Genomic DNA, 22870 nt, shown 5'->3' on the forward strand with positions numbered 1-22870 from the left:
AAGGAGGAGGAGGAAGAGGAACCAGACCAGCAGGGTGTGGCTATGAATGAAAGATGAGTAACATTTGGAAACTGGTCAATTGAAAAACAAAATGGTTAATGTCTACAAAACATTGCAGGTAATCTGCAGATCAGGCAACAAATGTGGAGAGGAATAAATGGACAGCATTTAGGCCGAGCCCTTTCAGCATGTCTGGACTGTGTACTCCTCTGCTTAGTTGTTGCTTGAACTGCAGAGCTCCTTCAGCATTGTGTGTGTGTGCGTCGCTGTTTTCCAGCAACTGCAGAATCTCTTCTGTTTCATATCTGCATTTGTAAGAGGATTGTACTTTGGCATTAAATAAACGAAATGCCTGTTGATATTGAGTGTATCGTTTATGGGAGCCGCTTTCTTGGTAAAAAAAAAACCTGCTGATTTTTCTACACACAAAACAAACTGAGGTACAGGCATGAAACCAGTGCTTGCAGAAAGTTTTAATGGCACCGGGATTACCCATAAAGCATTGCGTGTACAATTTCGCTGTCGCTTGAAGTACCGATCAAATGCGCAGGCGTCAAGCTTGCCGCTGTCTTGGATAACTCCGCATGCGCGCAGTACACAAAATGTCGGGAGGACCGGCAGAGGTAAGAACGGGTGCTGGGTGGGCTTTAATTGAGTGACAATTGCTGTGAACACTGAACACCGTGACTCACAAACTCGGCACAGGCCAGGACTTTTTCCTCTCTCTCAGCCCCACGAACCGTACTCGGGCCCCGGGAGCTTCCGGCTGATCAGGGAATGGGAGCAAATAGATCTCACAGACAGAGCCGAGCTCCAGAAAACTAAATGCAGGGATCAGGAACTCGTAGAAAGGGAACAAAATCTTTCTAACAGCTGTTGAGACAATCACCTTTGTTCCGCCTCCAACCACAGCTGCCGGCAATCCAGGCAACACACACAAAATGCCGGAGGAACTCAGCATTAGTACTCTTTTCTATCGATGCTGCCTGGCCTGCTGAGTTCCTCCAGCATTTTGTGTGTGTTGCTTGTTCTGCCTGCTCTTGTTCTGGCGTTTTCTACCGGTGAGGACATGCTTTGACCCATTCTGTCTGGGTACGTACTGATATCAAACACCTTTGCCCTGGGCAACAAGTAGCTTTCACATCACAAATGTGCCAGACTCCAGTGAGACAGACTACTGCCCTTCCCTTCATATTCTTTGGCATTGCCATCACCGAGTTCACCACTGACAGCCACCTGGAGTGGGGTGGGTGTTCAGGGGAAATCTGACTTAAAGTATCATTTAGCAGGAAAATCACATACAGTGACAAGCAAAAGTTTGGTCATCCCTGGTCAAAATTTCTGTTGCTGTGAATAGCAATATAGTGAATAAAAGATGACCTGAGTTCCAAAAGGCATAAAGTTAAAGATGACACATTTTTTAATATTTTAAGCTCGATTACTTTTTCTTTTCCAACTTTTACAGTTTCAAAATAACAAAAAAAGTAAAGGGTCTGAAGCAAATGTTTGGGCACCCTGCATGATCAGTACTTAGTAACAACCCTTTGGCAAGTATCGCAGCTTGTAAATGCTTTCTGTAGCCAGCTAAGAATCTTTCAATTCTTTTTTTGGGATTGTTGCACATTCTTCCTTGCAAAAAGCTTCCAGTTCTGTGAGATTCTTGAGCCGTCTTGCATGCACTGCTCTTCTGAGGTCTATCCATAGATTTTCAATGATGTTTAGATTGGGGGAATGTGAGAGCCATGGCAAAACCTTGAGGTAGTCCATTGTGAATTTTGAGGTGTGTTTAGGATCATTATCCTGTTGTAGAAGTCATCCCGTTTTCACCTTTAGCTTTTTTTTTTACAGATGATGTGATGTTTATTTCCAGAATTTGTGGTATTTATTTGAATTAATTCTTTCCTCTACCAGTGAAATGTTTCCTGTGCCACTGGCTGCAACACAAGCCCAAAGCTTGACTGATCCATCCTCATGCTTAACAGTTGAAGAGATGTTCTTTTCATGAAATTCTGCACCCTTTTTTTCTCCAAACATACCTTTGCTCATTGCAGCCAAAAAGGTTATATATTAACTTCCGCAGTCCACAGGACTTGTTTCCAAAATGCATCAGGCTTGTTTAGATGTTCCTTTGCAAACTTCTGATTGTGAATTTTGTGGTGAAAATGGAGGAAAGGTTTTCTTCTGATGACTCTTCCATGAAGGTCATATTTGTGCTGATGTTGCTGCACAGTAGAACAGTGCACTACCACTCCAGACCTTAATCTTCGTTAAGATCTTTTGCAGTCAAATGGGGGTTTTGGTTTGCCTTTCTAGCAATCCTACAAGCAGTTCTGTGGGAAAGATTTCTTGGACGACTTCTGCCATTCCTGTTAACTGCCATTTCTTAATTATGTTACGAACTGAGGAAGCGGCTACATGAAAATGCTTTGCTATCTTCTTATAGCCTCCTCCTGCTTTGTGGCCATCAATTATTTTAATTTTCAGAGTGCTAGGCAGCTCCTTAGAGGAGCCCATGGCTGCTGATTGCTGGGAGAAGGTTTGAGGAGTCAGGGTATTTATAAAGCTTTGAAATTTTCATCACCTGGACTTTCCTGACAAAGATTATGAACAAGCCATAGCACTAACAATCTCATAAAGGTCTGAGACCTTGGTAAAAGTTATCTGAGAGCTTAAATCTCTTAGGGTCCCCAAACTTTTGCATGCTGTTCCTTTTATTTTTTTTCACTCTAAAATTACACAAAACAAAAATAATACACTAATGTTGCTTAAAATGTTGAACAGGGTGTTTCATCTTTAACTTTGACTTTTGGAGATCAGTTCATCTTCTACTCACTTCACTATTCACAGTTCTTGATCCAGGTAAAATGGACCCGGGGATCGAGCTGCTTGGGCTTATGAGGTGTTGAGTGAGTATTTCTGGTCTGGGATCAGCAGTTTGTTTCTGGAGTTCCTTTGGAAGCAAAGACTGCTAATCTGAGGAGAGGATGAATTCCCATTCCATCTCTCACAGGGAGAGGCTATGAGTAAATGGGCAGTTCCGTGTTTACAACAGTAGATATAGACCCTTGAGTTTGGTGTTGAACTGTGTTTGGAAATCACCCCCCCCCCCCCCCCCCCACTGTCACCTGTCTGTCACTCGGCAGAAATCAAGCAGAATCTCAAGTTGCTGGAGATCTGCATTAAAAACTGAAAATGTTTGAAGTCATTCTGATGAAATATATTAACCTGAATTGTAAAGTTTGTCCTCTCAACACAGCTGTTCCGTACGTGCTGAGTGTTTCTGGTAATTCCAGTTTCTGTTTATTACATTCACCCTGGAATGGTTTATATTTCCTGAAATGGACCTGTTTTAACCTGGAAATGGAAATGGGTCATTCTGTGATAGTAGAGCAGTAAAGCAAGCACAACTTTTCTCTGTAAATTATCCTGGTACCTGTTTGTGTTCAGTACAGTTGTTGCTGACAAGATTTACAAGAATAATCACAGGAAAGATTGGCTTTATGTATGAGGAGCATTTGGTGGTTCTGGACCTGTGCTCAATGGAGTTCAGAGGGACGGTGGAGGTGGTGGGGGAGATGTATGGTTAAGTAAACCTACCGAATGCTGAAAAGCCTGGATACAGTGGACATGGAGAGGATGTTTCCATTAGACGGAGAGTCTGCGATCTGACAGCACAGTCTCAGAATAAAGATGCTTCCCTTTAAAATTGAGATGAGGAAAAAAAAGTGGCCAAAAGATGTCTGATCTGTGGAATTTGCTGCCGCAGAGGTTGGTTGAGGCTGCCATTTGGGTATATATATGGCAGAGATTAATATACTCATGATTGCTGAGTAACTTCAGGATTACAGGAGGAAGGCAGGAATATGGTGTTGGAATAAAAATCAGCCATGGTTGAGTGGTGGGGCAGACCAGATAGATTGAATCACCTAATTCTGTTCCTGTGTCTTATGTCTTACCATGACTGAGTGATGGCTCCATCTTATCCCATATCGTTTTGTGATGTGTGAGGGACAATAAAAGATTGTTCACTGAGATCATTATATCTTCAATGTTTAAGTTTCAGTGAGTTTTGTTCTTAGTAACATTAAGCAGAAATGTCTGGTGCTCCTTTTTATTGTTAATGTGCTTCTTTATGTTTCATGTTAAAGTTAGACCTGCGGTGAGAGAGTTATTGGAAGAAAAACCCCAACTGGAAGGAAACCACGACTGTAGACGAGGGAACAGCAACAAGTGAACCTGCCCGAGGACTGAGAGCATCAACTGGAGAGAAACCCTTCTGACTCGGAGATTCCAGTGATTCAGTCAGGAGAAAGTTTGGTGAGTCTCATTTACTCAAACACTGGTCCTTTAGACATTACATTCCTCTACAAAAGAAGGTAGGGAATAGTTGGAGGGAGACTGAATGTGCCCAGAAGTACCAGTTATGCCTCTGTCAGACCCGGTTGGAATCACTTCAGGTCTGGTAATGTGCTTCCAGCAGCCCAGCCCTTTAAAAGCTATCCCATTCTGTCAAAGTCAAATCCAGATAAAGTCACTCAGAGACCGTATGAGCACAAACTCTTTATTCGAAGCACCTGGGGCTTATTCAGTTAGTCACTCAAACAGGAAGAGTCTATGACTGTTCCCGCCCAATCCACTAACTGACTAACAATTCCCCTTACACCACAGATATATCTGCCAGATACCCACCACATAAGACAGGCTGGGGCCAAAGTTATTTACTACATGACAGCCCCTAAAGACAAATTACAAAATAGTCATAATGGCTTACACACACAGAACAGACTGAAGCTGTCCTATCTCTACACGTGAGTGCACAAGGAGATGAGCATCCTGGAACCCGAGCTAGCTTACCTCAAGAAGAAATAGGGCTCAGCATGGCTTAGAGCATCTGGTGCTCATCAGCAGTCTCTTTCAGAAAAACAGGCTGCTATTGTTTAACCAAGTGTTAACCCTTTTGCATACTTTATCACTCCCTCCTTTTGATCATTAAATGATCAACAAAGCAGTAGTTTTTTACAGAGAAATCAACTGAGTACAGCATTGACTTATCAGTGAGTAAAAACAGCGTTCAACAGTAATTGTAACAATGATAAGCACAACTATTAGGCCATAATGCAATATCATGCCCCACATATTAACTAACAGGCCTTCAAAGGCCACCATTTCGAACCTTCAGTGAACCCGTTTAAATCCTGCCCTACTTTCTTCATGCTGTCAATCTCCTTGGCAGTGTGCTCAGAGAGGGATGTAACGTTAGTAGACTCATCAGGGATATAGGTGCAGCATTCTGTGTCAATATTAGCACAGGTTCCACCTTTCTCAGTGAGGATAAAATCTAAAGCCATATAATTCTGAAGGACTGTTTGCCAGATTGCAATCATTTCAGTGGATACTTCTGTTACTTGGGCCTGTGTTTCTGTCAGGGACCCTGCAGTATTGTGTCCAGCTCCTCGTGCTATAGCCAAATTGATTGGTGGATTCCTGGCTACTCCATAGGAGAGAAAAGTGATCATCCAGAATCGCTCAGTTGTTCCTCTCCGCTGCCGTGCACCTGTGAGTATGGCCAGGATGCATGTTTCCCAGTCTAGGAAGTTGCATTTGGTGGGAGCCTGAGATACCATCCCTCAGAACACCGACAGCCACAGTCATTTCTGATAATACCACATTTCCTCACCTCACTTTCCCGGGTGTTGTTTGAGAAAGCCCAGGCTGAGAGTTCCTCACTCTGGTTGAGTAGGATTACTGACATTGGAATCATAGTTTTACCATGCTGCGGAATTTCAGCACAAACCCAGCAGGCCCCTAGTTCTACCTGTTTGGCATCGGTGTGACAGAGACACAGAAATGTGTTAACATGAGGGCCCCCGGATGCTGGGGTGAGCCCTGTCAAAGACACAAGCATGAACACCACTATCAGAAAATACATTTTCCTTTAGTCTGAGAGAGTCCTTCTACTCAGTTCCTTCAGTAACACGTCTGTAGTCTATTCGATGTATCCACCGAGATTGCCCCTTCAGTTTTGCAGCCGTGGGAGTGGTCAGTAACACCTGATATGCTCCTCTCCACCGAGATCTGAGTTTCCCACAATCCCAGTTCTTGATCAGGACAATATTCCCTGGTTCTGTGGTGGGATAATCACTCCTCTGTGAGGAGGAGTGAAAATTCTCTTCCTTGTAAGCCTGTCGTACTTGTATATGTAATGCTTGGAGAATTTTGGTTATTTCCCATCTCTTCCCCAAGGGTATCAATTTTGAATTTTGCTGGTAGAATTTCTGGGAGCAATGGATACAAGGTGGTCCCCAGGGTGTCCTCATGGACCGTCCATACATCACTTCAGCTGGTGATGACCCTGTTTTCCCCCGTCGGGTAACCTTCATGTGGAATAGGGCTAACGGTAGGTCCTTCAACCAAGTGAGGTCAGTCTCCACCGTTACTTTGGCAATTTAATCTTCAGAGTGCCATTGGCTCTTTCCACTATGGCAGCAACCCGTGGGTGGTGTACGGTAGAATTATTGCCTGGTAGCTGGTTTGTTACATACCTCTTTGTTCACTTTCACCACGAAGTGTGGGCCATTGTCAGAGCTCAGCATCTCTGGCAGGACATACCTGGGAATTATTTCCTGTAATAATACCTTCACAATAGTCATAACAGTATTATTGGGAGTTGGAATAGCTTCAGTCCATCTACTAAACACATGTATAATAACTAAGCATTATCTATAGCAATGTACTCTAGGCAATTGAATAAAATCAACTTGTAGACACGAAAAAGGTCCACCTGTCAGGGGAGTCATACCCGGTGTGCTGGTTACAGGTTACCACCCATTCCCTCCTTTCCCAGGTGTGTACACTTCTGTATATAATCAACCAATATTGGTAAGAACTGTGCAGGAACACAAACCTGTCCCACTGGCGTGATCCAAAATCCTAGTTCGGGGTCTTTCTGGCACCCAATCTGGGACCACAGCTTGCACTCCTCCTCAGAGGCGTCCCCCTGAAAAATACGTACCTCCCTCATGTCTGGCAAACCCGTTCTGCTTGAGTCACGGAGGATTGCTTGACGGGAACCTCAGAGGACTACAACTATTGAGGATTGTGCAGCAATTTTCGCTGTGTAATCTGCTAAAGGATTGCGTTTAGTGACCCAGTCTGACTGGCGGGTGTGGGCCGCACATTTAATAATAGTCAAATCTCGAGGTAGCTGTGGAGCAGTGAGTAAGTTGTTTACAAAGGTAACATTACTAATGGGGTAGCCAGAGGAAGTCAGGAATCCCCATGTTCCCGAAGTCATGTACAATTCCAAATGCATAACGGGAGTCTGTGTGAACGTTTACACTTTAGTCTGTTGCTAGGATACAGGCAGGAGTCCGAGCAAACAGCTCAGCCTTCTGGGTGGAGTCAGCTGCTTCAAAAGAAGCCTGCTCAGTTATTTCACTGTCCGTCACTATCGCATAGCCAGAATATTGTTTCCCGGCTGGATCCACAAAAGAGCTTCCATCCTCACAAAACGTTGCCTCAGGGTAGAGGGCGTATTGAGGTATGGATGGGAGAATCTATCACCGTGATCCAGACGGGGCAGTTGGTGCGGCCAACTTCATGGCCTGAGGTTGCCCAGAGACGGGGTACAATGTCTAGGGTTCAGTCAATATTAATAGAGTGTCTTACCAGATATCCCGTCTTCACCTCAGACTCCTTCCAGTATTGGAGTTGTCCCGCGACCAAGTTTTGCCAGTCTCCCTCGTTACTGGAGGCTTGTTACATCAAAATGTAGGCAAGGAACCCTAGGGTCTTTGGTTTGAACCCAAGGCAAACCTTAAAGGTGGCGTGGGGAACAACCAGTCCTGTGTGTCACCAAAGGAAATCTGGAACTTCGGCCAGAAATGCACTGCCCTCATTTCCTTTAACCTCCCCAATCACCGTGACTGGGAAATTCTGTCCCTCGCGGGGAGCATAACACTGGCTTTGCTCAGTTGTGCACCCCGGAGGGTCACAGCACAGAGTCACATGAGAGCCGGCCGGGGGCAGAAGGGGTTCAAACACAGTGGAGTCCAGATTAAGTGCCCACCACTGGGAGTTCAGAAACTGGGGAAGCTGTTCGCTAGTCCCAGGGTGATACCCTTGTCCATGCATAGAATCTCAACCTCCAATGGACAGAGCAAGTCTCTCCCTGCAAAACTACACCCCCGACTGGTGGTGACTGTAACTGAAACCTCACACTGGTTCCCCTGGAATTCCACCTGCAGTGGCTGGGTACGTGGATACGTACATTCCATTCATTCAAACCCAAACAGAGTGATTGTCGCGACTGATAGCTGAAATCCCTTTTCTGATACTATTTCCTGATTGAGAGAGGTTGTGGTTGCCCCCATATCAATCTTAAACGGAACAGGAATTCCAGCAACTTGCAATGTTACATTGGGCTCTTCCTGAGGGGTGGTGCTCACGGTAGGAAGCATCCTTGATTGTCAATTTCTAAACAGGTTGTTGTCCCCACCTGTCCCTTGGTAAGTGTTTGTTCCCATTTCTTATCCCCAGATACAGCACACAATGTCAGGTCCCAATAATATGTCAAAACTCATCGCATTTGATTTCGATCATTGTCAGGCCAATCCATATTATTTGTTTTAATCATGTTGGCTATCTCAGTTTGTAAGCATTGGAGCAGTAAGGTGTTAAACTGGGGAACAGATTCCCATCATTAAAGACTCGGTCTCCTGCGAAAGTGCCGTAGCAGGCCACAAATCACTCCCAATAGTCTATTCCCGATTCCCCAGGCTTAGGTTTGCATTCAAGAACTTCAGTGATGTTTACAGGTTGCTGGAGAGCCCTTTCCAAGGCTTGAATAATCCGGTCTGTCTGTTCATTCTCATTATGGTTTCCTGCCTGTAACTCCTGACATGTTTGGTATCTCAATTCTGCCTTCCATTTCCGCCCCTCATCAGCTGAGAGAGTCACCCATCAGAGTCCGAATAAATCTTGCAGAGTCACATTAAACATTTGGATAGTACCGTGGACATACTGAGCAAACTCTGCTGGTTTTTCTTTTCTATCTGGGACCTGATTCATGATCATTATCATTTCTTGAGGCTTCCAGGGTGCATACACAGGAATCACTGAGTACTGTCCCTCCTCCAGCTGGTGGACTGGGCAGCATTCGGGTGGGCAATTGCCTTCAGAACCATAGAACATTACAGCACAGAAACAGGCCTTTTAGCCCTTCTTGGCTGTGCCAAACCATTTTAGTCGCACTGACCTGCACCTGGGCCATATCCCTCCAAACCCCTCTCATCCATGTACCTGTCCAAGTTTCTCTTAAATGTCAAAAGTGAGCCCACATTCACCACTTCATCTGGCAGCTCATTCCACACTCGCCCCACTCCCTGCCTGAAGAAGACCCCCATTGATGTTCCCTTTAAACTTTTTCCCCCTTCACCCTTAATCCATGACCTCTAGTTTTTTTTTCCGCCTGGCCTCAGTGGAAAAAGCCTGCTAGCATTCACTCTATCTATACCCATCATAATTTTATACACCTCTATCAAATCACCCCTAATTCCAGTATGCTCCAGGGAATAAAGTCCTAACCTATTCAACCTTTCACAATAACTTGGTTTCTCAAGTCCCGGAAACATCCTTGCAAACCTTCTCTGCACTCTTTCAATTTTATTAATACACCTCCTGTAATTAGGTGACCAAAACTGCACTGAATACTCCAAATTCTGTCTCACCAATGTCTTATACAACCTCACCATTACATTCCAACTCTTATACTCAATACTTTGATTTATAAAGGCCAATGTACCAAAAGCTCTCTTTACAGCTTGTGACGCCACTTTTAGGGAATTATGTATCAAATAACAAATAACAATGGACCCAGCACTGATCCCTGTGGCACGCCACTAGTCACAGGCCTCCACTCAGAGTAGCAATCCTCCACTACCACTCTCTGGCTTCTTCCATTGAGCCAATGTCTTTGTGGAGCCATTAACTCTGGGGTTCTATTGGATCCTTCCCTCCCCGTCTCGGAATAGTTATCGGTATTCCCTTTCTGAATCTCAGGGTATTGGGACCTCCCCCTTCCCTGCCGCCCCTGTTTTACCCGAGCAGCCACCGTATCTGAGTACTGGGAGGATTGGGGTTCGGGAGCACCGGGTGCACTCGGCTCCTGGTTGGGTGTTGGGGTGGGGTGTACGGTGGGTGCCCACACCTCAGTCACTGTCATCAAACAGGGTAAGTATGCCAGACATGGGTTCAGGATCTCTTGTTTCCCTATCAGTTCGAACTTCAGACTGACATTCCTGCCATTCTGTCCTATCTCGGCTGGGCACGGTTTGCTTATGTTGTTTTCCCTGCTCTTGTTTTCTGCGTCTATCCACCCATTCACGCTCTGCTTTTCGCGTCTCCAAACCTTTGGCGTTCCTCCTGCTGTACGTACCTCTACCCTTTGTCACATGCATTATTCCTCCAACTTGCTAATAACGTACCATTCCACTCTGCATCTGCCTTATCCTTCCATTCCCTTTCCAACAATTTCCACTTCTTTCCACTGTTCTTATTCCATATCAAATTTACTGCTTGTTCTCATGAGGTAATATCCCAGGTTCCCCCCCCAGTGGCCAGATTTTGTTCCCCAATTTCTTATTCAGCGCTGCAATCTTTTTCCTTGTCTGGAAAACTCTCACACATTGTGTCGGGCTGCTCCTGGCCCACTCGTATCAATCGACTGCAATTGACCCATGTTCTCTAAGTAATTTACCCGGCACAAAGCCTCCTGCTTAAGTAACAAACAGATAAATTTACCCGGCTGGCACCTCCTGTCCACTTAATAAATTTACCCGGCTGGCACTTCATGCTCATTTAATAAATTTACCCGGCTGGCACTTCATGCTCATTTAATTAATTTACCCGGCTGGCACTTCATGCTCATTTAATTAATTTACCTGGCACGTCTGCCTCCTGCCCACTTAGTAAAATTTAGCCTCCCTTAGAAGCGTCTCCCAACAGATTCTTTCCCAATCCCTTCAAGGTATGTGATCACCTTGGGCGAGGGTTCGTACCAGGAACTAATGGAGAGCGACGAAAGGTAAAATACCTATTAGGTGCCCGGTCGATCTCCACATTCCCCAGAGTGGTCCAGCCACTTACTCAGCCTCTCTGCTTGGCACTCCCTATATTGGGATCCTGTTCATGATGCCAAATGTTAAAGTTGAATCTGAATAAAACTTGGGAGACTAGGTTCTTATCGTCACCACGGTTTATTGCGCATTCTCCTGCAGGAGTTTGAGACGCACGTCGAAGGAAAGGCACGTAAGCACTGCCATCATCTGGCAAGTGGACTGACTTAGTCAGGTTACAGCCGTGTATTTATACATGAACCCAGACATTTATACATAGTAAGCCCCAGACATTACTATTGCAAGATGTTATTTGAACTGGTATGCCCACCAGGTCTGTTGGCGCAAAACTTAATTACGTAGATAAGAGAGTTCACTAAATGAAGGTTTTAATTACAGATGGATATACTGTCCAGACCTTATCAGTTATTCCCTTTGCAAGGCCCTGACTTAATTACAGACAGATGTTCATTCCTGTCCTTTTCAGCCAGTCCTCCTTCCTTGACTCAAACGAGGGTACAATGTATAATGTTATCAGCTAACGAGGATACAATGCATAATATTATCAGCTCTCAGTGAGTCTCTCTGCATGCCACAGAAAACTGGTAATGAGCCTGTCTTAGCAAACCACTAAACACAGAGTTTACTTCAGTTCAAAAATTCCTATTCAGTCCCTAATATTTTTTTAGCCAGAGGTTACATAGGTTCAAAATATTTTTTTTATATATATCCTTAATTCCTCAGGAGGGTTCACGGGAAATATTTATGTCCATTATAGAAACTGGTGTTCCCTGTGTGTATTGTGGTGATGCAAAAGTTGCTGGAGAATTTACAAGAGGGAAGAAGTGGAGTGATATTTGGAACTCTGACTTTTTAAACCGTAATTTAGCAAACAATCCACTTATGGACAATATGCAAGAGCTTTGGTGAGAAAACCCTTCATTACCCATTACAGGCCTGCTATAGAGTGTGAGAGAGCAGATGAACTCAGTCGAACCTGTTACGTATCCCGTAACTGGATAACTTACCAGCAAAGATAGAGAGGTCCGTTGAAGTCTGATGTCACTATTTTCAAACATTTTTATTTATAAAGCGGCACAAAAGTAAGTGTGCTGTCTTTACGACAGTTATTTAGTTTATAATATTTTCGCTTAGTAATTCATTCAATAGTATTTTCTAGTTAGAATTAGAAGTGTTTAAAGTGTATTCATTGCATGTAAAATATATCGGCATGCGATGACGTCACATCCGGTTTCGCCGCGTCTTGTGGGAAAACACCGGTTTGAAATTAGCGCGAGGGTGGGGGCTTTCCACGAGGCTCACCTGAGCACAAGCAGTTTTGCAGGCATGAGAAATCACAGTGAGAGCAACGCTGTAAGTTAATAGATAATCGATATATTGAACTAAGATGTTAATGCTGATCCTGTTAGAGGTAACGACGGTAGATAATGTTTATGCTTTCGTTAGTTAAAGAGTCGCGGATAGTTTGCATGGAAGTGTATTTAAAGTAGTCAATGGAGCAGGTAAACTCTCCCTGTATACTGCACCTTAGTGTAATGTAGTTATAGTCACCTTTGCAAGTATTTACACTTGAAATGTGATATTAAGGAAGGAATAAATACTGTATCAATCTTGTATTGTTTTATCAACAGTTTTCACCATATGTTAATGTGAAGAGTGAACAGTAAATGGTTAATCTTACTGCGATCTGGTTTGCATTGGCTGTGGTTTATCCGGACGTTAAATTCGGCGTTTCGTTACACCCGAAGGAGAACGTTACAGTAAGGTTAATACAAACATTCAGATAATGCACGTCGTCAATACTCAGTCTAAAGCGCGGGTGTAGTAATAATCATCATTAAAAAGTAATCTAGACTGTTGTCTAGGGGATAATATATTGTCTGTTGCAAATATAAAAGTCACTCAGAAGTCTGCAGACTTTAGCCTTTCGGGGTTTCACATGTTTTAGAGGGATCGGTGAAAAACGAAAAAAAACTTGCCCAGGTCTTTATGAAGTCACTCCATAAAATCAGGGGAACGTGGTTTCCCCGTTGTTAGTTCAAAGTCCTTCTCGGTATTATCAGCCACCCGCTCCCCAGGCAAAGGAGTTAGGAGCGCACATGGCGTTGAGTGACTTCCAGCTATTACGGGAGCCTTGAGCGAGGGTGTCCTTCTGGTGCGTCGCTGGAGTACTGCCTCCTGCAGTCCCCTTTTATCTTGACTTGCAGAGTTGTAGATGTCCATCAAAGTAGGGTGATGCAATCCCCACCCCCACATTGCCCGAGGGTGTCCATATCCATGGTAACTGTCACGTAGCAGGGACATGCACGTCACACAGGTGCCTCTAAGAACAATGGCCAAAACCGTTGCATTGTCTCTCACTTCCTGGGTCCGAGACCCAAATTAATAGCAATCTTGCGATTCTCCGGAAGGAAGGAGCTGCTCCCGCCCCTTCGGCCCCTCAGAGCTGTGGTACATTCATAACAAACCCAGAGGAGGTCAAAGTTCTTATTGACAGTGATTTGCTAGCTGTTAAAATGAATACCTCAGTACAGAATAATCACGATGCACATTATGCAGGAACAGTTTGTGGTTGTGATGAATTGCGTCCCCAATATCGTTTGGGCCCCTTTTAAACACCTGTCACTGTAAATGCCCTGACTCATGGGAAGTTCACATCTACAGATGCACTGGGCTGTCTGTATCACTCTCTGCAGGTTCCTGAGATTGAAGGAAGTACAGTTCACATATCAGGCAGTGATGCAGTCAGTCAGGATGCTCTCAATTGTCTCCCTGTAGAAAGCACTTAGGATTTGGGGCCCATAACAAACTTCTTCAACCATCTGAGGTGTAAAAGGGGCTCCTGTGCGCTTTTCACAACACAGCCGGTATGAACAGACCATGTGAGATCCTTGTTGATGTTTGTACTCAGGAACTTAAAGCTGTTCACCCTCTCAACCCCAGATCCATTGATGTCAATAGGGGCTAGCCTTTCTCCATTCCTTCTGTAATCCACAATCAGCTCCTTTGGTTTTGTGACAATCAGGGAAAGGTTGTTTTCTTGACACCAGTCAGATATTGTTCAGACCTCAGATAAGAGTCAGCAATCAAATGGTCAAGCATGGTATGAATGTGCTGAGCTGCATTTATCACAATTCAAGAAGCATCGTAGGAAAGCCAGATGAGCTGAGGACAGGGAATTATGATATTGTACCCATTATTGGGACTTGGTTGCACCCAACAGTCTGAGGGATTTAGAGGAACAAATTTCCAGATTAGAGGAACAAATTTTGCTGTTTTCTGGCCAAGGAGTACTTGGTAAGTGGGAGGCCTTCAGAAGTGTAACTTTGAGGGTGTAGAGTTTGTACGTGCCTTACAAAATAAAAGTTGAAAGGTGACTGGGGCAGGAAACCTTGGTTTTCAAGAGGTATTGAGGCCCCGGATATTTTGTTCCTCTAAATGCCTCAGACTGTTGGGTGCTACCAAGACTCATTAATGACTAAAATATCATGATTCCACGCACTGAGCTCATCTGAATTTCTTTACTTGTCTTCAGTTGGTTTCTAAAAGCTTCCCAATAGTTTTTGCTCTTTCGTTTGCCCTCTGTTTTGCTTTTTTGTTTGCTTTGGCTTCTCATCTCAGCCACAGTTGTGTCCTCCTGCCTTTCCAATGCTTTCACTTCTTTGGGATGTATCAATCACTCAGCTCCCAAATTGCTCCCAGGAACTCCAGCCATTGCTGCTCCGTTGCCACTCCTACCGTTTCCCTTCCAAACAAGTTTGGCCAGCTTCTCTGTCACAGAAATGTGGAGAAGTTCAGTACGGAAACAGGCTACTTGGCCCATCTAGTCAATGCTGAAAAAACATTTAAGCTGTCAAATGCAACTATCTGCACCGGGACCATCACTCTCCATACCCCTACCATCCAGGTTCCCATCCAAACTTCTTTTAAATGCTGAAAACGAGCTCATATTCACCGATTGTGCTGACATCTCATTCCAGTCTCACACAACCATTTCAGTGAAGTCTATTTCCACACGCTCCCATAAAATTTTTACTTTCACCACTTACATCACCGCACCCAACCTCAGTGGAAAATGCTGCTCACGTTTACCCTATCTGTACACAAATAATTTTGTATACTTTGAACAAAACCTGAAAGCAATGTATGGTTCCCTTGTTTATGTTCAGAGCGTATTTCAGATGAAAAGATGATGAGGGGCATTGATTGCATGGATAGTCAGAGGCTATTTCCCAGGTTTAAAATGGCTAACATGAGGGGCATAGTTTTAAGGTGCTTGGAAATGGATGCTGCGGGGCTGTCAGGGGTAATTTTTTTTACACAGAGGGTGATGGGTGCGTGGAATGCACTGCCAGATGTTTGTGTGAGAGTGTTTCAGTTACTGTGGGGTCGGGCACCCATGCAGCTCAGTGGGAACAGGGAATAATATCAATGGAGAGAGTCAGACTGAGCCAGGTCACAGATTGGAGATGGCAGAAATGCCCCATTCTTGCAGAGACAGGAAAAGCATCAGAGAATTTGCTGGTCATTCCAGATACCAGCACTGTGCCCAGTTAGATGATGATTTCTCTCTCCAACTTGGGTTGAACTTCACTGTAACAGTGTGATGCCAGATCACTCCTTGACAAATCGGTGATCTCATCTGAAATATTGTACTTCACCCATTGATGGATTTTGTAAATCTTTTTACAGGTTAAAAATGACAAGGAATTTGTCTACGGGAATCTCAAACAGATCACATCAGGTTTGCTGTCTCTATCCAGATATTTAAGACGAGGAGCAAGGGATTCATTCAACCTTCCTTCCTGCTCAGACTGTGTGGAGGGATTCATTTGCTCATCTGACCGACCGGCTCACCCATTATTTTACACAAGAGAGAGTCCGTTCATATTCTCAGACTGTGGGAAGGGATTCACTCGGTCATCTCAACTGAAGGAACATCAGCGGGTTCACACTGGGCAAGGCCATTCATCTGTTTTGTGGGTGAGAAGGGATTCAGTCACTCTTCCCAGCTGTGGACACACCAGTGAGTTCACACTGGGCAGAGGCTGGTCATCTGCTGAATTTGTGGGGAAGGATTCACTCGGTCACCTGACCTAAAGGCACACCGGCGAGTTCACACTGGAGAGAGGCCGTTCACCTGCTCAGACTGCGGGAAGGGATTCACTTGCTCATCCCAACTGAAGGTACACCAGCGAGTTCACACCGGGGAGCGGCCGTTCACCTGCTCAGACTGTGGAAAGGGATTCCCTTGCTCATCTAACCTGAAGGAGCATCAGCGAGTTCACACTGGAGAGAGGCCGTTCACTTGCTCAGACTGCGGGAAGGGATTCACTCGGTCATCCACCCTAATGGCACACCAGCGATTTCACACCGGGGAGCGGCCATTCACGTGCTCAGACTGTGGAAAGGGATTCCCTTGCTCATCTAACCTGAAGGAGCATCAGCGAATTCACACTGGAGAGAGGCCGTTCTCTTGCTCAGACTGTGGGAAGGCATTCATTTCGTCATCTAAACTGAAGGTTCATCAGCGAATTCACACTGGGGAGAGGCCATTCACCTGCTCAGACTGCGGGAAGGGATTCACTCAGTCATCTGACCTACTGGTACACCAGTCAGTTCACACTGGGGAGAGGCCGTTCACCTGCTCAGACTGTGGGAAGGGATTCACTTGCTCATCTAAACTGAAGGAACATCAGCAAGTTCACACTGGAGAGAAGCCGTTCACCTGCTCAGACTGTGGGAAGGGATTCACATACTCATCTAAACTGAAGGAACACCAGCGAGTTCACACTGGAGAGAGGCCGTTCACCTGCTCAGACTGCGGGAAGGGATTCACTTGCTCATCCCAACTGAAGGTACACCAGCGAGTTCACACTGGGGAGAGGCCGTTCACCTGCTCAGAGTGTGGGAAGAGATTCACTCGGTCATCTGAACTACTGGTACACCAGTCAGTTCACACTGGGGTCAGGCTGTTCACCTGCTCAGACTGTGGGAAGAGATTCACTCGGTCATCCACCCTAATGGCACACCAGCGATTTCACACCGGGGAGCGGCCATTCACGTGCTCAGACTGTGGAAAGGGATTCCCTTGCTCATCTAACCTGAAGGAGCATCAGTCAGTTCACACTGGAGAGAGGCCGTTCACCTGCTCAGACTGCGGGAAGGGATTCACTCGGTCATCCAAACTACTGGTACACCAGCGAATTCACACTGGGGAGAAGCCGTTCAACTGTTCAGTCTGTGGGATGAGATTCAGTCAGTCATCCACCCTACAGAGACATCAGCGAGTTCACACTGGGGAGAAGTCGTTCACCTGCTCAGTCTGTGGGAGGAGATTCACTCGGTCATCCCACCTACTAAGTCATCAGCGAGTTCACACGCGAGAGACTGTTCACCTGCTGTGAATGTGGGAAAGAATTCATATGGTCATCTTGACTACAGAGACACCAGCAAGTTCACACCAGTGGTAGAGGCTGTTCACCTGCTCAGACACTGGGAGGAGTTTCTCTCAGCCTTCTCAATCAAATGTGCATGATTGAGTTCAGGCTGGGTACAGGCCGTTCACCTGCTGTGAATGTGGGAAGGGATTCACTCAGTAACCTAACCTTGTGACACACTACTGAGTTCACACTGGGGAGAAAGTTTCAGTAAGCTTCATGCTGGAGATTTGTCCATCACCATTGCTGAATGCAATTTCAAGAGTGACTATCGGTGCTGAACTCTGCAATTGTTGCTGCTGCTCACCACATCCAGTTCTTCACACTGGCCACTGGGTGACTGGGAGGAGTTTCTTCTGGATATTCACCTTTAATGGGACTAGAGTTTACATTCTGGATCTGGGAAAAATAAATCAGTTCAATTTTAAACTCTGTCTCTGGTACTTAGTGAATTTATAGCACACCTAGTGTACAGTAGAGAAGTTATAACAGTGTACAGTAGAGAGTCAACTCAGGCCAGCTGTGCCCTGCCAGTGATTCTATTCCATGACAGTTTGTTTCAATCCTCCCCTGTTGTTCATCTCTCGCTCTCCTTGTGGTAATGGGTTTCAAACAGTCACCACTCCGTGGGTGAAGATGTTCCCCTTGAATTCTCTGTAGACCGAAGAAGTCGAGTTGACTGCAGTTCTATCTGACAATTTCCTCATCCTTCAAATCTCTGGGCTGAGGAGGAATGATATTGGTAGTTAACCCCCTTATTCATGCCTCATTTCCACATTATGGGTTATTTTTCCTGCTTCTAAAGGGTTAAGGTAGAAACATTGAAAACTTACAGCACAATACAAGCCCTTTGATCCACAAATTTGTGCCGAACATGTTCCTACCCAAGAAATTACTAGGGTTACCCATAGCCCTCTATTTTTCCAAGCTCCATGTACCTATCCAGGAGTCTCCTAAAAGACCCTATTGTATCCACCTCCACCACCGTTGCCAGCATGCACTATGCACTCACTGCGTTAAAAAAAAAAAATACCCCTGACATCTCCTCTGTACATACTTCCAAGCATCTTAAACCTGTGCTATCTTGTGGCAGCCATTTCATGCCCTGGGAAAAAGCCTCTGATTATCTGCATGACCAATGCCTCTCATCATCTTATACACCTCCATTAGGTTACCTCTCATCCTCCGTCTCTCCAATGAGAAAAGGCCAAGTTCCCTCAACCTGTTTTCACAAGGCATGCTCCCCACTCCAGGCAACATCCTTGTAAATCTCCTCGGCACTTTCTATGGTTCCTACATCCTCCCTGTAATGAGGCAACTAGAACTGAGCACAGTACTCGTGTGGTCTGACCAGGGTCCTATATAGCTGCAACATTACCTCTCGGCTCCTAAACTCAATCCCATGATTGATGAAGGCCAATACACTGTATGCCTTCTTAACCACAAAGTCAACCTGCACAGCTGCTTTGAGCTTCCCATGGACTCGGACCCCATGATCCTTCTGATCCTCCACACTGCCAAGAGTCTATATTCTGTACTATATTCTGTCATCGTGTTTGACCTACCAAAATGAACCTTCACACTTGACCACTCCATCTGCCACTTCTCAGCCCAGTTTTGCATCCTATCAATGACCCAGAGCCCTCTGCGCTATGCACAACACCCCCAACCTTTGTCATCAGCAAACACTACCAATCCCTCCACTTCACCATATAGATAATTTCTAAAAATCACCAAGAGTAAGGGTCTGAACAGCTACCTGAGTCACTCCACTGGTCAACGACCTCCTGGTTGTGTGCAGCTGGGCATCAGCATTTCTGGATTTGGTATGGTGCAATGAACCAAATTACAGCACTTAAGGTAAAAGAACCCTGAGGGACAAGTGACCTTAATATAACGGAATTCACCATGAAATTTGAGAAGCAGAAGCCAAAGTGAGATGTATTAGTATAACCGTGGAATAAGGACAATTGCAGAGGCATGAGAGAGGAACTGGCCAAATCTGATAGGGAAAAAACACTGGCAGGGAGGATGGCAAAGCATCTATAGCTGTAATTACGGGAAGCAATTCGGAAGACTCAGGCTATATACATTCCAAAAAGGAAGAGCTATTCGAACGACAACATCATACAACCACAGCGAATGAGAAGGCCATGCCAACATAAAAGCCAAAGGGAGAGCAGAAAACAGTGCAAAAATTGGTGGGAAGTTAGATTATTGAGAAGCTTTTCTAAACAGTCAAAAGGTAACTAAAAAACTAATTAAGAAAGAAAAGATGAAATATGAAGCTAGCTAATTATATTAAAAATGGCACCAAATGTTTCTTCAGATTCATAAAGTGTTAAAGAGAGGCAAGAGTGGACATCAGACCAGAGGAAAACGATGCCAGGGGAGGGTGGGGTGCGTAGGAATAGCGAACAAGGAGATAGCGGGTGAACTGAATAATTATTTCATATGTCTTCATTGTGGAAACAACCAGCAGGATGCTGGAAGTCCAGATGTCAGTGGTCAGATTGTGAGTGAAGTTGCCGTTACTCGAGAGAAGGATCCTGGGAAACAGAATGGTGTGAAGGTAAATAGATCACCTGTACCAAATGGTGTACATCCCAGAGTTTTGGAAGAGGTGGCTGAACAGATTGTGAAGGTATTAGTAATGATATTTTAAGAATCTGTGCAGTCTCGTATGGTTGCAGAAGACTGCAAATTTGGAAATACCACTCTGCTATTCAAGAAGGGAGAGAGAAGAATGGAAATTTTAGGACAGTTAGTTTGACCTCACAGGTTTTGTAGATATTGGAGTCGGTTGTTGCGGGTGTGTTTTTCAGGGCACTTGGAGGCACATGATAAAATCGGCCTGAAGAACGTTTGCCTCAAGGGAAAATCTTGCCAGAAAAAGTGTGTTGAATTTCCTTCAATTCATTAGCGTGGTAATAAGCAAGATAGACAAAGGAAAATCGGTTGATAATGTGCACCTGAACTTTCAGAAGACCTTTGACAACGTGTCAGTCATGAGGCTGGTTGACAATATATGAGCCCATGATATTACAGGAAAGATTATTGCATGGATAAAACAGCGGCTGATTGGCAGGACGCAAAGGACAGTAATAAAGGGGACGTTTTCTGGTTGGCTGCCGGTGACTAGTGATGTTCCACAGGACTTGGATGACAGAATGGATAGCTTTATTGCAAAGTTTGGCGATGATCTCAAGTTAGCTGGAGGGCCAGGTAGTTTTGAGGAAGCAGAGAGGCTATGAAAGGACTTTGGCGATTAGAGGAATGGGTGTAAATGAAGCAGATGGAATATCGTGTAGGGAAGTATGCAGCCTTGCATATTGAGAAGAAATAACCCCCTGGGTCGCCTCAGGCTCGCTCAGCTCGTTCCCGTCAGGGGGGAGCAGCCTTCGGCCCCGCCAAACAGGGTAATCTGTTGGTGTGGATGCTGTGTGATGTCCCCGCCTCGCCCAAAAACAGACAGTACACCATATGCGATTAAATGAGTACAATTTATAAAGGTAACTATAACTAATTGATTATTAACGATACAGTATATATGAAGAAAAAAAATAAAGAAAAGGCGCCAAACTAATCAAAGTCCAAACCACTTCGTGCACAACCGTTGGAGCTCAATTACTGAAGTCTTCTGGCCACCATTCGATCCCCTCCGAACTCCTCGAGTCGCAGCTTAGGACAATCCAAAGTGGTCAACCTAGCACATCTAGCTTCATCTCCTCTCCTCGGAGTACTTCCTGGCCTCGGACCCCCGCTTGGGGCCCGTTCCTCGCCCAGCTTACAGCTTCGCGTCCTCTCTCTCTCACCCCTCGCGCCGATCTCCCCAAAAGCCCGTCAACAATAGCTTACAGACTCAGAAGTAAAAACAACATTAATCCCAATGGGTTTACAAAGGAAAACAATTCTCGTTATCAGTAAATTTTAAACAAGTTTCAGCACTCTCTCGCAACAAAGAAGCATTCCTGCTTTTAACAAAACAAAGAAGCCATTTTGATTACATACACAGTAACAAAGAAACCCCCTTTACACTCTCCCCCGACCAAATAAAAGTCATGTCCTCATGACTATTAAATAACTCGCCACCTTTCCTGCCAACACACCGTAACCCAAGCACAAGCAGTGACATCTCCTCCCCACACAGTAAACCTCAGGCACTACATAGCCAACTACAAATTACACATGTTAGCACTTTAATCCGAGCGGGTAGAAGACTGAGGGGAGATTCAATAGAGGGGGTGGAGTTTCAAGATGGCGACGTAAACATCTGCCTTTTAGGAGCTCTTCACTTTTCTAACTATAATCACTCTTTAATCAAATCTTTTCGAATTTAATCAAATGAGTTGATATTTTCGATTGATTTTTTTTTCTCTTAAAACTATATTTGATCTAACTTTGCCGAACTTAAAATGGCTACAACTATCTGGGAGTTCCCTAACCCTTCTGAGAGCTCCCTACCCCCTCATCTAATCCCTTCAGTCCGAGAAGCTCAGGGTTCCGATGCAGGGAGTATGATCCATTTGGAGAGATGGAGCGAGGGTCACATCGGAGAGTAGTAAAGGTGTCGTGGAGGCGGGAAGAAGTGCAGCGGCAGGATGTGAAACTCTCCTTCAGATCGATTACGATGAAGTGGCTGTTGCGCATGCGGCTGTTTGATAGCGCGGTGTGTATCGATTTGATCTCTTGCGCGTATGAAGCGCTGCCTCCGCGCGGGCTATCCGGTGTCCATGTTTTTCGACTCGAGTGGGTTTGGTTCGTAGCTCTCACATTGTAAATTGCCCACAGTGTTCCGTTACTAACCTGACTCAGTATATGAGTTTCATCATTCATTATTTAAGTCCAGTTGATTAATTATTTAAAGCTATGACGCTTTCCTTTCCATACTACTCTCAATGCTCCTGATAATATTGCAATATAATTTCACAACAATTGGCCATAAATATTAGTGACAGCCACAGGACGATATCGATAGTTTTGTTTGAAAGGGACTCGTCAAATACTACGTAATGAGTAATTGTCCTCGGTGTTCAGACTACGCTGGTCATGGGCTATGAAGGGAAGTATCTGGACAATCAGGAACATTGGCGATAGTCAATATGGGCCAGTGCGTAGAATGTCATGTCTAACCAAACTTACAAAGCTTTACGACGTAGTTACTAGGAATGGTGTTGACGGCAAGGCAGTGGATGCCGTCTACAGGGACTAAATCAATGAGTTTGCAAACGTCTGTATGGGAGGATGCTCGGGAAGGTTCTGTCGCTTGGCTTTAACGTTGAGGTAGTAAACTGG

The 22870-nt window shown here is 44.9% G+C and overlaps 1 protein-coding gene across 6 annotated transcripts; it reads left to right on the forward strand.

Moving 5' to 3' along the window:
- Positions 1 to 579: 579 nt before the first annotated feature.
- On the forward strand, positions 580 to 17952 carry LOC132389303 (zinc finger protein 16-like). Of its 6 annotated transcripts, XM_059961814.1 has the most exons (5): positions 580 to 623; positions 4149 to 4317; positions 5427 to 5556; positions 12767 to 12900; positions 15828 to 17952. In XM_059961814.1, exon 5 carries the CDS (start codon positions 16487 to 16489, stop codon positions 17540 to 17542), a length of 1056 nt encoding a protein of 351 aa, XP_059817797.1. In that variant the 5' UTR covers positions 580 to 623; positions 4149 to 4317; positions 5427 to 5556; positions 12767 to 12900; positions 15828 to 16486; the 3' UTR covers positions 17543 to 17952. The 6 variants fall into 6 exon arrangements, 5 of the variants coding, with proteins under 5 accessions (XP_059817797.1, XP_059817799.1, XP_059817796.1 ...); XM_059961816.1 differs by lacking the exon at positions 12767 to 12900; XM_059961813.1 differs by lacking the exon at positions 5427 to 5556.
- The last annotated feature ends 4918 nt before the right edge of the window (positions 17953 to 22870 follow it).

Source organism: Hypanus sabinus, unplaced genomic scaffold (assembly GCF_030144855.1).
Source record: "Hypanus sabinus isolate sHypSab1 unplaced genomic scaffold, sHypSab1.hap1 scaffold_53, whole genome shotgun sequence".
NCBI classification, from domain to species: Eukaryota; Metazoa; Chordata; class Chondrichthyes; order Myliobatiformes; family Dasyatidae; genus Hypanus; species Hypanus sabinus.

Coding starts and splice junctions, on each gene's coding strand:
- LOC132389303 (XM_059961814.1), top strand. CDS start 16,487: ATGGCACACCAGCGATTTCACACCGGGGAGCGGCCATTCACGTGCTCA.